Source organism: Hemiscyllium ocellatum, chromosome 18, assembly GCF_020745735.1.
Source record: "Hemiscyllium ocellatum isolate sHemOce1 chromosome 18, sHemOce1.pat.X.cur, whole genome shotgun sequence".
Lineage (NCBI taxonomy): Eukaryota > Metazoa > Chordata > Chondrichthyes > Orectolobiformes > Hemiscylliidae > Hemiscyllium > Hemiscyllium ocellatum.
The window spans coordinates 18,668,897-18,683,633 of NC_083418.1; the positions used below are offsets into that span (position 1 = coordinate 18,668,897).

A 14,737-nucleotide genomic window follows, 5' to 3' on the forward strand; every position below is an offset into this window, starting at 1 on the left:
GGAACCAGTGTTCTAGTGAAAAAGATAAATCAGGTGGTCACTAGGACTTCCAACATGTGAGTCGGGGGAAAGGAAAGGGAAAGCAACAGGAAGTATGGTGATAAATGAAAAGATAAAGAGCAGATTAGTATGTCTGCAGGAGGGTTTAGGTTCAAGGCAGATTACAAAAGAAGCAAAAATGAAGGATAACTCAGGAGATATTAGAGATATGGTGAATTGTGATGGTAAGAAAACTAGCATAAAGGCACTTTACCTGAATGCTCGTAGCATGCAAAGCAAGGTTGATGAGTTAATGGCACAAATCATTGTGAATGAATATGATTTAGTAGCCATCACAGAGACATGATGCAGAATGGTCATGACTGGGAATTAAATATCCAGGGGTACCAGACTACCCAAAAGGACAGACAGGAATGCAAGGGAGGTGGTGTATCTCTGATATTCAAGGACGACATCAGGGCAGTTCTGAGAGATGATATTGGTTCTATGGGGCATAAGATCGAATCCATTTGGGTGGAAATTAGGGATTCCAAGAAGAAAAAGTCACTGATAAGCGTAATCTATAGGCCACCAAATAATAACATCACATTGGGGTGTGCAATAAACAAGGAAATAACTAATGATTGCAAAAATGGTATGGCTATTATCAAGGGGGAATTTTACTCTGCACGTAGATTGGTCAAACCAGCTTGGTCAGGGTAGCCTTGAGGAGGAGTTTGTTGAGTGTATCCGCGATAGTTTTCTTGAACAGTATATAATGGAACCAAAGAGGGAGCAAGCTATCCTAGATCTGGTCCTGTGCAATGAGACAGGAATAATTAATGACCTTATAGTCAGGGATCCTCTTGGAAGGAATGATCACAGTATGGTTGAATTTAAAATACAGCTGTTTTGTGGGAAGGTAAAATCCAATACCAGGTCCTTGAATAAGGGGGCTATGATAGAATGAGAGAGGACCTGCCTAATGTAGACTGGAAACAGAGACTTTATGGTGCGACAGTTGACCAGCGGTGGAGGACCTTCGAAGACGATTTTTAAAGTGCTCAGCAAAAGTCTATTCCAGTGAGAAGGAAGGACTAAAAGAGGAGGGGTAATCTCGCCATGGGTGTCTAAGGAAATAAGGCGAGCTATCAAAATGAAAGAGAAGGCATACAAAGTGGCCCAAAATAGCAGGAATCTAGGACAGGAAACTTTAAAGGTCAACGGAAAGCCACAAAAAGAGCTATAAAGAAAAGTAAGATAGAGTATGGGGGAAAAGCTAGCATAGGATATAAAGACAGATAGCAAAAGTTTCTATAAATATATAAAACGAAAAAGAGTGACTAAAGTAAATTTGGTCCTTTAGAGATGAGAAGGGGCAGTTAGTTATGGGAGACAATGAAATGGCTGACGCGTTGAACAGGTATTTTGCATCAGTCTTGACAGTGGAGGATACTAATAACATGCCAGTAAGTGACAAAGAGACGAAGGTAGGTGAGAACAATTATTATTATGGAAGAACTCGTGTTGGGTAAGCTAATGGAGCTAAGGATAAGTAAGTATCCTGGTCCTGATGGAATGCATCCCAGGGTACGAAAGAGATGGCGGGAGAAATAGCAGGTGGACTGGTGATAATTTTCCAAAATTCACTGGACTCTGGGGCAGTCCCAGCAGATTGGAAAATAGCAAATGTGATGCCAGTGTTTAAAAAGGGAAGTAGAGAAATGATGGTGAATTATGGACCAGTGAGCTTAACCTCTGTAGTGGGGAAGATTCTTGAGTCTATTATCAAGGAAGAAATAGTAGAACGTCTCTAAAGAAATTGTCCCGTTGTACAGACACAGCGTGGGTTCATGAAGGGCAGGTCATGTTTCACAAATCTTTTAGAATTCTATGAAGACATTTCAAGTAAGGTGAACAATGGGGACCCTGTGGATGTGGTGTACCTAGATCTCCAAAAGACCTTTGACAAGGTGCTGTACAAGAGGCTGCTGCCTAAGATAAGGATGCATGGTATTAGGGATAGAGTATTAGTGTGGATGGAGGACTGGTTGACTGACAGGAAGCAAAGAGTGGGGATAAATGAATGCTGTTCTGGTAAGCAATCAGTGACTGGTGATGTGCTTCAGGAATCGATGTTGGAACCACAATATTTACAATTTATATAGATAATTTGGAGTTGGGGACCACGTATACAATGTCAAAATTTGCTGATGACACTCAGATGAGTGGCAGAGCAAAGTGTGCAGAGGACTGCGAAACTTTGTCAAGGAACATAGATACATTGAGTGAGTGGGGAAAGGTTTGGCAGATGGAATGTAATGTTGGTAAATGTGAAGTCATACATTTTGGTAGAAGTAACAGCAAAGTAGATTATTACTTGATTGGATAAAAAGTTGCAGCATGTTGATTTGCAGAGGGACCTGGGTGTCCTTGTGCATGAATCACAGAAGGTTTGTCTGCAGGTGTGACAAGTAATTAGAAAGGCAAATGGAATTTTGTCCTTCATTGCGAAAGGGGTTGAGTTTAAAAGCAGAGAAGTTATGTTATAGCTGTATAAGGCGCTGGTGAGGCCACATCTGGAGTACTGTGTGCAAATTGGTCTCTTTAACTTGAGAAAGAATGGACTGGCACTGGAGGGGAGGTTCACTAGGTTGATTCCGGAGTTGAGGGGGTTGGTTTATGAGAAGAGACTGAGTAGACTGGGATTATACTCATTGGAATTCAGAAGAAAGAGGCAGGATCTTATAGAAACATATAAAATTATGAAGGGAATCGATAAAATAGAAATAGATATGATGATTCCACTGGTAGATGAAACTAGGAAAGAGAACATGGCCTCAAAGTTAGAGGGAGCAGATTTAGGACTGAACTGAGAAGGAACTTCTTCACCCAGTGGGTTGTTAGTCTGTACAATTCCTTGCTCAGGAAGTACTTGACACTACTTCAGTAATCACTTTTAAAGATAAGGTAGATATGTTTTTGAAAGATAAAGGAACTAAGGGATATGGTGAAAACGCAGCTAAGTGGACCTGAGGCCATGATTTTATTGAATGGTGGATAGGCTTGGAGGGCCAGACAGCCTACTCCTGCTCCTAGCTCTTATGTTCTTATGTTGGTTATCCTTACTAAGTCCATTCTTTTCTAAATGTGAGTAAATCTTGTCCCTAAAAGTCTTCTCCAATAATTTCCCTACCACTGATGTAAGGCTCACAAGCTGATAATTTCCGGGAATATCTCTGTTGCCCTTCTCTAACAAAGGAACAACACTGGCAATTCTCCAGCGTTCTGGGACCTTGCCTGAGGCTAAAGGGGGTACAAAGATCTCTGTCAAGGCTCCTGCCATCTCTTCCCTGCCTCCTTCAGTATCCTGGGACAGATCCCATCAGGCCTTGGGGATAGATCTACTTTAATGGTTTTCAAGACACCAGCAATCCTGTGTTTGGTAAAGATGGCAAATTTCTTGCCCCAAAGGGCAAGACCAGTTGGATTTTGAAATTTGGTTTCACAATTGACACATGATCACCATAACTCAAGTATTTATCTCAGATTTCACCCTTTTCCAATGATGGGACTTGAATATTGACTGGAATATTGAATATTGGCCTGGGGTTCTCAATTACTAGTCCATTGACAGTAACACTTCCTCACTGTGGAGAGACAATAGTGAAGCAAGGCCTGTACTTAAATAATTGCACTTGTTGCCACCATAGCTGCAGGGGATGGCTCAGGCCACTACAGTCATTGCAACAAAGAACAGCAACTATAAAATGTGTGCTGTTAAATCCTGGAATTGCAATTTGCTCCATGTCTCCATGTTGGTCACCAGCACACTGCTTCACTGTTTCCCATCCCTGGAAATGTGAGAGTAAGGCAGAAAGTGGATAAGAGTCATTTAAGTTTAGGGTTAGCAGTGTAGCCAGAGGGGTTGAAGGTGGGCTACTGAGTAGGATGCTGAGCGGGTTCAGGGTTCCTTAGCTTGAGTGGGATTGTTCATCATCATGGTGGGCAGAGTTGGTTCCAGCTTTTACTTCCAGTGTAGATAACTGACATCAACAGCACCAACACCCTATGTCAGGGCAGTAACTTAGAATATAAGGAGGAACTGTGTTTGTTATTGGAACAGAGGGAGGGGCTGGGTCTGTAATTAGAATAGAGGGAAGAGCTGGGTTTGTAATTGGAACAAATGGAGGAACTGAGTTTGTAATTAGAATAGAGAGAGGACCTGGCTTTGAAATTGCGACAAATGGAGAAGCTGGGTATGTATGTAATTAGAGGTAAGGACTGGCTTTGTAATTTGAATACAGGGAAGAGCTCTGTCTGTAATTAGAATAAAGGGTGGAGCTGGGTTTGTATGTAGAATAGAGGGGAGGAGCTGGGTTTCTATTTAGAATAGAGGGAGGAGGTGGGTCTGTAATTAAAATAGAGGGAGGAGCTGGGTTTGTATGTAGAACAGAGGGGAGGAGCTGGGTTTGTATTTAAAATAGAGGGAGGAGGTGGGTCTGTAATTAGAATAGAGGGAGGAACTGGGTCTATAATTAGAATAAAGGTGAGGAGCTGGGTTTGTATTTAGGATAAAGGGAGGAGCTGGGTCTAATTAGAATAGAAGGTGGAGCTGGGTCTGTAATTAAAATAGAGGGAGGAGCTGGGTCTGTAATTAGAATAAAGGGAGAAGGTGGGTCTGTAATTAGAAGAGGGAAGAGCTGGGTCTGTAATTAGAATAAAGGTGAGGAGCTGGGTTTGTATTTAGAATAGAGGGAGGAGCTGGGTTTGTATTTAGAATAGAGGGAGGAGCTGCGTTTGTATTTAGAATAAAGGGAGGAGCTGGGTTTGTATTTAGAATAAAGGGAGGAGGTGGGTCTGTAATTGGAATAGAGGGAGTAGCTGGGTCTGTAATTAGAATAAAGGGTGGACCTGGGTTTCTACTTAGAATAGAGGGTGGAGCTGAGTCTGTAATTATTATAAAGGGAGGAACTGGGTTTGTATGTAGAAGAGGTAGGAGCTGGGCCTGTAATTAGAATAAAGGGAGGAGGTGGGTCTGTAATTAGAATAAAGGGAGGAACTGGGTTTGTATTTAGAAGAGGTAGGAGCTGGGTCTGTAATTAGAATAAAGGGAGGAGGAGGGTCTGTAATTAGAATAGAGGGAGGAGCTGGGTCTGTAATTAGAATAAAGGGACCAGCTGGGTTTGCATTTAGAATAGAGGGTGGAAGTGGTCTGTAATTAGAATAGAGGGAGGAGGTGGGTTTGTATTTGGAATAGAGAGAGAAACTGGCTCTTAATTTGAATAGATGGGATGGTTGAGTCTGTAATTGCTTTTTATAGTGTATCTAGATTGAACTTTGTATGGAATGTAATTAGTAATTAAATGGATGAGAGTTGGAATTGGTAATTTGAGAATAGTAATTGAGAGTTGAGAGTGAAGGTTGCTGTGGGTGGTAATTAAATTGTGCAGAACTACCCTTCCTCTGACAGTGGATTTGCACTTTCCTGGTAACCTGTATCACTGCATAATTAATTCATCTTTAATATTTGGAAGTTCCAATTTCCTCAAATAATTTGCAGCATGTCCCTCGATGGTGCCACAATGTGAGGAGCTCATGCTAACTACCTGAGACCAGTCTCTATACTCACTTGTGTGAGTATCTCAGATTCCAGGATATGGGAGGTATTTAAGGCAGCCCGATTCTGTACATGCATCACCAAACCCTGTTGTCACTATTTCCTATGTATTTTAGTATCCGCTATTATTATAGAACTCAGCACAGCCCCTAGTGCGGATTAAATTTTCCTGTTTACTATTGACCTCTTTTTTTAGAGTGGACAGGAATTACACAGAATCCTGTCACACAATATTGGATAATGCAGGCAGAATATGTGATAGCATCAGATTGTGGAAACCCTTGAGGTTTCAAGTACTGAATCATGAGACATGCTGTATCAGTCTGGGTTGAAGATGTGGCATTGAATGAGTTGAAACACATTCACATCATTGTGAAGACAGTACCTTGTCTTCATCTACGAAGATCCATTTGTATTTTATTCCCAGCAAAAATACAGTTTAAATTTGGCCTTGATTACATCAATGTTCTTTCAGCTTCTGTTGATGCTTAGATTATATACTAAGTTTCTGGACCAGCATGGTGGCTCAGTGGTTAGCACTGCTGTCTCACAGCACCAGGCACCTGGGTTTGAAACCAACCTCGGGCCACTGTCTCTGTGGAGTTTGCATGTTGTCCCCGTGTCTGCATGGGTTTCCTCCGGGTGCTCCAGTTTCCTTCCACAGTCCAAAGATGACCAGGTTTGATGGATTGGCAGTGGGAAATTGCCCATGGTGTCCAGAGTTGTGCAGGCTAGGTGGATTAGCCATGACACGCAGGGTTATAGGGTAGGGGGAAGTCTGGGTGGGCTGCTCTTAAAAGAGTCAATGTGGACTCGATAGGCCAAATGGTCTGCTTCCACACTATTGGAATTCTGTGATCCTATAAGTCTCTGAGTTCACATTAAATAACATGGGAATGGATCGTACATGATGATTGAGCCTGGTTAAAGCAAGTTTGGAGTTATCTCTATCTCTCTCCAAGTAGGAGTATCAGATGCACTGAGATATTTAGCTGGGAATCTGTCCTACATTTGCACAAATCCAGGAGAAAAAAACATGTTTCTTCTCATCCAAAGTCGATACGACAACAGCAATATCTCTCTAGAATTGCTTCATTGGTCATGAAGGTCATTGAATGGTATGATGTAAAGTTAAATGAAGGAGTAACCTTATAGAGGTCTCTAAAATCATGAGAGGCATGAATAGGGTGAATGGCCAAGGTCTTTTTACCAGGGTGGGGGAGTCCAGAACAAGAAGGAATAGTTGAGAGGGGAAAGATTTAAAAAGGTGCTAAGGGGTAACTTTTTCATGCAGAGGGTGGTGCATTACGTGGAACAAGCTACCGAAGGAAGTGGTGGAGGCTGGTACAATTATAACATTTAAAAGGCATCTGGATGGGTATATGAATAGGAAGGGTTTGGAGGGATATGGGCCAAATGCTGGCAAATGGGAGTAGATCAGATTGAGATATCAGCTCAGCGCAGATGAGTCTTTATCTATGCTACATGACTCCGACTCTAAGTATTTTGACTAAAGTTATCATTTGTAAGATGGACCTGAAATCCTAAAAGGCTTTCTATTTTTAATGGGACTTTGATAGCTAATTAGCTAGTGACTACCTTTACATGTGTCCTGTCAACTGGAAACAGATTTCCCAGCAGGAGTACCTTCATCTGTTGTGCACATTAATCGTCATGGCTCAGTCTACTTAGTGACTGTTAATTGTCAACTCTCTGTAGGTGACAGAAGATGTAATATTGATTACCAGACTGTGAGACAGTGAGCTAATTCTTTTGAGCTGTGCGTCCCTTTGGGGGAATTTTGAAATCATATTCTCTCATCCTCTGCGTGTCTCAGAGTGAACAATTGGAAAGAGGTTTCTGGAAAACAAGCCTTTGAATGCTGATGTGGTTATCAGCTTATTTTAATTTTCAACGATACTTTACAGATATTCTGCTTTCTCTGCCCAGATTCAAAACATTAGAGACAAAAGTACAAGTTATTCAATGGGTTTGTACCCATGTGTTGAGTACACTGAGCCGAATCACATTTCAGACAGTCTCCCAAATCAAAAACAGGCTCTTTGAAATTCACTTTTTGCAGATGAAAAGCTGGAGGTACTTGAAATGTGAAATTAAACTCGGAAGCTGTTGGAAATACACTACAGGTCAGTCGGAATTATCCCATTGAAAATGACAAGGTAGACAAGGATTTGATGATACCCCAGATTGGTGACTCTAAAACCACCAGCTGCAATCTCAGAGTAAAGATAGACTGAGATGAGGAGGAATTTCTTTATTCAGAGAGTAGTGAATCTTTGTAAATTTCTCCCCAAGAGAACTATGAGCAGGTTCAAGACAGAAGTTGATACTCTCTGGAGACTGATGCCATCAAGGAGTATGGAGACAGTCCAAGAAATTGTAGAAAATGATCAGCCATGATCTAGAATTGTGGGATAGACTGAATGGGCAGAGTGGTTTATACCTGTTCCTCAATGCTTCATACTGATGTCATCAAACAAAATCTTGAGACCCAAGTTGCATTAGTGAAAGGCAAGTGAAGAAGAATACCATTAGAAATACTGGGTTTATGCTGATATTTCCTACCTCAGTAGACTAAACACGAAGGTTACTGCATTAACGACTGCTGACAGCGTACAAAGTGACAGACATTTCTAACTCAAGCTTACCCAAGTGCATCAGGCAAATCCTCCAACAACCTACGTTCAAGACAATCGTGAGCTGCAGAAATCTTCAACTGAAAGATCAGACTCTGAGCATTGCAGGGATAACAACACGAATAGCTGATGCACTTACAGTGACTTGAATGAACCAGAATAGATGTTCAGGTATGCACAAACAGAAACATGTCTGAAGAAGAGTCACTGAACTTGAAGTTAGCCCTGCTTTCTCTCCATAGATGCTGCCACACCTGCAGAGTTTCTTCAGCTGTTTGTTCTCATTACACACAATAGCATTCATAGTCTCATGCAGATAGACACCTAGTTGCATGCAGAGAGAAGCACCATAACAGAGACAACACACAGTGGCATAAATATATATCCGTGTACAGATCCATTGCACATGCACACTTATGCCATGATAATGCTGTAGATGGGGCTTTATGTACTCAGCTGTATTGACAGGGCTTCTCTCTTGTGTTCTGTCTTTTGAACAGAAAGCCAGCTCCTGCCTGGGAACAACTTCACCAACGAGTGTAACATTCCTGGGAACTTCATCTGCAGCAACGGCAAGTGCATTCCTGGCGCCTGGCAGTGTGACGGCCTGCCGGACTGCTTTGACAAGAGCGATGAAAAGGAATGTCGTGAGTGATGGTTCACTGTTTATCTTAGACAGCTCCTGTTCCAGGTCCTTTCTGTGAGTGATCTAAAACCCATGTTACCTCACGGCTGCCCAGTCATGTGTGACGGGCCTGACAATCAGTCACACATCAATTCAAGGCTGAAAGCAGATTGGCGATAAATTACTGAATGTCCAGATGTGTTAGTGTTTCAGAAAACATGATGAATTGCTGAAAAACTATGCCAAGTTGGCAGCCTTGTGTCTGCACCTTTCCTGACTTGATGTATCCAGGGTGTCAGATTTATCTTTTAACTAGCTTTTTACACACCTACATTAAATCAGCTACACACTAGCACTACTGGAAACTGCCCCAGGATTTCGAGAGGTCTGGAAAGTGATGCACAAATGTTATCCTGTCTTCTTCCATTTCTGGATTCTAAGTTTCTCTCAACAAGCCCAGCAGCATGCAGAGAATCCTGGGATTTTGTGTAGATTAAGGGAATCCTTGCCCCCAGCTGACTGCCTATCCACACTCATTTATTATGTGATTGTACTGACCCTTTCCCTTATGAAAGAAGATTACACAAGCTGGGCTACGACTTGCTCTATCTGTCCCGAGAGTGTTTGATGCGGAGAAGTGTAGAGGGAGTTTTACTGTGTTTCTCAACTCGTGCTATCCCTGTCCCTGGGAGTGTTTGAATGGGATAGTGTCAGAGAGCTTTACTTTGTAACTAACTCATGCTGTCCCTGCCTTGGGAGTGTTTAATGTGGAGCACGCAGAGGAAGCTTTACTATGTAGCTAACTCTATCCTGTCCCTGTCCTGGGAGTGTTTAATGCAGAGTGTGTAGAGAGAGCTTTACTGTGTATCTAACCTCATTCTGTCCCTGACTCTGTGAGTATTTAATGCAGAGGGAGCTTTACTGTCTGTTCAGAAGAGTAGACATGTTGGGCCTATATCCGTGGGTGTTCAGAATGATGAAAGACGGTTCTCATTAAACCACAAAAGAGCCTAACGGGGGTTGACGGGGGGACATGCTGAAAGGATGTTTCCCCTTGTAGGTGAGACTAAAACTAAAGGAAGCAGTTTTTTTTAAAAGGGGTCTCCTTGTTTAGGACATGACAGGAACTTTCTTTCAGCAGGTTGAGAGCCTGTGAAATTCTTTTGCCTAGAAAGCAGTGGAAGAAGGGCTATTAAGGGCTATTTTGAAGGTGGAGCTTGTTAGATTTGTGACTAACAGAGCAGTCATAGGTTATTGAAGGTAGGATGAAATATGCTGTCAAGACCATGGGAAATCAGTCATGATCTTATCGCATTTGGGGGCCAAATGGCCTCTTGTTACTCTTAGTGTAAACGTTCATATGTTTTGGCCTTGAGGTGGTAATTAATTCACCACTCCAAATGTCTATTTGCAGCATGGTGAGAGGTCATCATTTTAGCCTTCCTACCCAGAATTGAATCCAGCCAGAGCAGGAAGAGATCAGAGTTCTGAGTACCAACATGCCACTGATTCAATTTACTTTCCCACCTCTGGGACTGTAAGATCCATACCCCAGGATTCCTCTGCCAACATTCCATGAATAACTATCCAGTTGGGCATCATGGAACTGCCTGAGGAATTGGAGTTTTTTGCAGAGAGTCCTGGGGACTTTCCTGTCATAAGTTCAAACTGCCCGAGGCATTCCCGTGTGAGATCTCCAACAATCCAGAGACTGGAGCATTTCAGCCAGTACCTCCAATAGTGCTGCACTCCTACGCTGCAGGGTTAACTGAATTCCTCAACTCAAGCCCTGTGATTACACTCCCTATCCCCGGGGTCACTCGTTATGCTTGATTTGATTGATTTGATTCATTGTTGTCACATGTACCGAGATACAGTGAAAAGTTTTGCTTTGCATGCTTGCAGGCAGATTATTCCATTCCAAGTGCACCAGGGTAGCAGAATAGAGTATAGAATACAGTGTTACAGCCATAGAGAAGGTGCAGAGAGAGAGAGAGATCAACATTAATATTTGAGAGGTCTATTCAAAAGCTTGTTAACAGCAGGGAAGAAGCTGTTCTTGAATCTGTTTAAAAGTGTATTCAAACTTTTATATTTTCTGCCCAATGGAAGAGAGTATACCAGGGGTGGGAGGGGTCTTTGATGAAGTTGGTTGCTTTCCCAAGTCAGCAGGAGGTAGAGATGGAGTCAATGGCTGGAAGGCTGGTTTGCGTGATGGGTTGGGCTGTACTGACGACTCTCTGTAGTGTTTTGTGATCTTGGGAAAAGCAGTAGCGATACCACGCTCTTGGAGCCCTGTGAAATCCAGATCGACTCTGCTCACTGACCCATAGCAACACAAATCACAAGGGGGAAGATCAACAGCTGCCCTCACGTTTAGGTTTAGTCTGTCAGTTAATAAATCTACCCATCCCTCTGTATAGGAGATAGGCTGCTTTCCATGGTGCATCTGTAAAAATTGGTAAGAGTCATTGTGGACATGCCAAATTTCCTGAGCTTCCTGAGATAGTAGAGCAGTTGTTACACTTTCTTGACCATTCTGTCAATGTGGACAGACCAGGATAAATTGTTGGTGATCACCACTCCCAGGAACCTGACCCTGTCAGCCATCTCCACCATTGATGCACACATTGATCCACTCTGCTTCCTGATGTCAATAACCAGCTCCTTCATTTTGCTGACATTGTATTTCCAGCTGCCACATGTCTGCTGATTCGGTCATCATTGCAACTTTCAAAGATTTTTGAAAATGACTAGAGGGAATTCGGCATGTAAAGAGTTAAAAGCCGGTGTCTCCGAACCCTCCCATTCGCAGACACCATCTGTTGAGAGAGGCAGTGAGTGCAGAGGGATGGGCAGATTTATTAACTGACAAACTAAACCCGTGTTTCTAAATGTGAGGGCAGCTGTTGATCTTCTCGCTTGTGATTCGCGTTGCTATGGGTCAGTGAGCAGAGTTGATCTGGATTTCACAGGGCTCCTGGAGTTCAGACTCCAAGCTCTCAGATCCTTTTGTTTTTAATGTTTGCATAAATGAGTTTTCTTTTGTTGCCTTTCCTGGACTTTCCTCTGATCTTATCTCCTCCTCTCCCTTACAGCAAAAGTCAAATCCAAGTGCGCACCAACCTTCTTCCCCTGTGCAAGTGGCGTCCATTGTATCATTGGGCGTTTCCGTTGTAATGGATTTGAGGATTGTCCAGATGGTAGTGATGAGGAGAACTGCAGTAAGTGCTTTAATCGTCATTGCGATATGCTGATAAAGAACGGCGGCAAACTTTAGTCAGCTTCAGTTCGAACAGGTTTCTCACTTTGCTTTCGATACATAACCTATTTAAATCTTTTTATCTTTTTCTTAAGAGTTTGTAATCCGCCTCACTCTTTGTAGCACCATAAATCTATTATTTACGGTCACTAGCGCCAGTTGGAAGTATTCCCAAAAGGTTTATCACACGACCTTCAACCTGCAACTGCCCTCCTGTTCGAAAAAGCCATCTCTTCTCCTTTTAGATCATTTTTGTACAACTAACTGTTCGAAGAAAGCACGTGTTATTTTTGAAAAAATAACTAAGTGATTTTATTCCCTGTCTGATTTTCCTCTCCCAGTTTATCACAATAGTGTCCGGGAGATTGCTTTTTGATTCCTGGAGTCTCCCAGAACGGTATTGGAGGACAGGTGACGGTGCTTCCAGTACATTCCACAGAATTCTGGGCATCTCCGTGCAAGTTAACCTCTTCAGGTTACCCCTGCAGAACAGTTACGAGGGCCAGAAACTTGAATAAGTTGGTGCAAAGTCCAGAAAAGCCTTAGAGGAATTTGTTTGGGAAGGCTAAATGTGTCCTGATGTGAACAGCCTTTGACTGCATAGCCAGGCAATCTGCACTATCTACTCCCTCCCTCCATTGTTTATGTTTGTTCCAATTCTTCCTCTAGTCTGCCACCGCTCACTGCTCGGACATGCCCTCTCTATGTGCATCTTTCCAGGGATTGATGGTCCCTTCACCACCTTCTAACGTTTGGAGAGGTTATTAGCAGATCTGATTCCTCAAAGATATTCGATCATTCTGATACCTCCAAGAAATGACGGTGGTGGAGGGGTCACCATCAGTGGTGGTGACAGTGCCACATCATGGTATCTTGTGTTATGAAACATGTTAATCGTAGAAACTCCATGCAACACTGAGACGAACTACTTTAATTTGACCACAGGAGCACGTTCCATATGGACTGACTTACATATCAGTGTGGTTACCACAACTTCCCTTACAACTTTACTTACTGCAAGGATATGCAACAGCACTCAGTACATTAATCCATCTCCCTACCGAAGTACATTGCATCTGGTTCAGCAGCGTTCAGAAACCTATATAGGCACTGGGGAGCATTTGAACACACTCATAGTTAACAAGAATTCCTCTAAGAACTCTTGTTCAGAGAGGAAAACCTGTCTTACCAGAACTGAGTCCAAATGGGCTAGAACTATTATCTTAACACTTGAAACTCTGCTTATTCTGTTGCTCCTAGCACAGGACGTTGTTGTTTGTGCAGTCGGGTAAAGGTTAAAGTTACGAAAGCGCCATATCTAATCGTTTCTGACAACATGCAATCATCTGTCTGTGCCATCATTTGATAGAATTTTCCAGCAGCGGCACGTTCAAGCAGTTTCCTTGTTTTATGGAGAAGGAGCTTCAGGGCTGTTCTGTTGTGATGTTAATGGCGGTGAAGTCGTCATTGTGCCTCTGACCTCCGTGACCCCTCAAAGCCATGACCCTGCATGCCATCTGATGGCCTCCTCTCCTCCCTGATCCTGACTTCCCTTGCCCCACCCAAACACCGTTGAGTGCTAGCAGAGAAAGAGAGTCATTAAGCTCCAGAAACCAGGAGAAGCTCCTCGTTTGACACACAATAATGCAGCCTAGTAGGAGGCCATTCAGCCCAACTTTCCTAATGCTGGTCCTGTGCTCCAGCTTTCCAGACTGGAAGTCTCACTTCCCCTACATCTGACAATTTCCCTCTTCTATTATTTGTCCAATTCCTTTGTGATGGTGAATTCTAGATCACAAAAGATAAAATTGTCTTCATCTTCCCTCTGGTTCTTTTGCTAGTTCCCCTGTGATTCCTAACGTGAGTTTCCTCTGATGTTTGCTAAAGGGAGTTTTCGGTGTTCAGCTCTGATTATCCTTGAATACAAACCTTGAAATTAGGTGGATAATATTCTAAAATAGACCCAGTTGCTGTCATAGTGTGAGTCACAACATCCAATAATAATATACTTTCAATCAAATTCCCATTTGAAGAAGAGTAAGATTTGCTCGATGAGCCTGGGATTTCCACACAATTGAACTGGATGCCAATGAAATATTACAGTTCACCAGTGCTCCCCGGAGATATTTGCCTGAGGTTCTTCAATCATCTTCTTTGCAAGCTGTTCAGAATAGAGATTGTTGTTACTCCTGTGTAAGATCACTGTAGGACATGGGAACTACAGAATACAGAGGAACCTTAATTATCCAGCATTTGACTAACCGAATTTCGGATTCTCTGAACAAGAGCGCAATGTCCCGATACTTTGTTAACTATGTTATCCGGCATCAATTGTCCAGCATTCAATTAACCGGACTGTGGTTCAACCAGGGGCTATTAGATTGGTATGGACAGGAGAATGTGGATGAGTGCGATTCTCACCCCCACAGCTCTGCTCTGCAGGAATCAATGAAGCAAGCCTCAGCTGCACTCAACTCTGCCTCGGTGGCTCACCCAAGGGACAGTCTGGGTCCTGTCTCAGTGCCTCACCCTCCCCAGTTGGTAGCTCTCAGAGACAGGAAAGAGGCCATGCTGGAGCACAGCATTGAACGTGG

The 14,737-nt window shown here is 42.8% G+C and overlaps 1 protein-coding gene across 2 annotated transcripts in view; it reads left to right on the top strand.

Annotated features, from left to right (window-relative positions):
- The window catches only part of ldlrad3 (low density lipoprotein receptor class A domain containing 3), a 102,738-nt gene that overhangs the window by 40,451 nt on the left and 47,550 nt on the right, over nucleotides 1-14,737 (top strand). For both annotated transcript variants that reach the window (XM_060838720.1, XM_060838721.1), the window contains exons 2-3: nucleotides 8,757-8,903; nucleotides 11,980-12,105. In XM_060838720.1, the coding sequence (XP_060694703.1) occupies nucleotides 8,757-8,903; nucleotides 11,980-12,105 (273 nt within the window). The remainder of the gene's footprint in view (nucleotides 1-8,756; nucleotides 8,904-11,979; nucleotides 12,106-14,737) is intronic.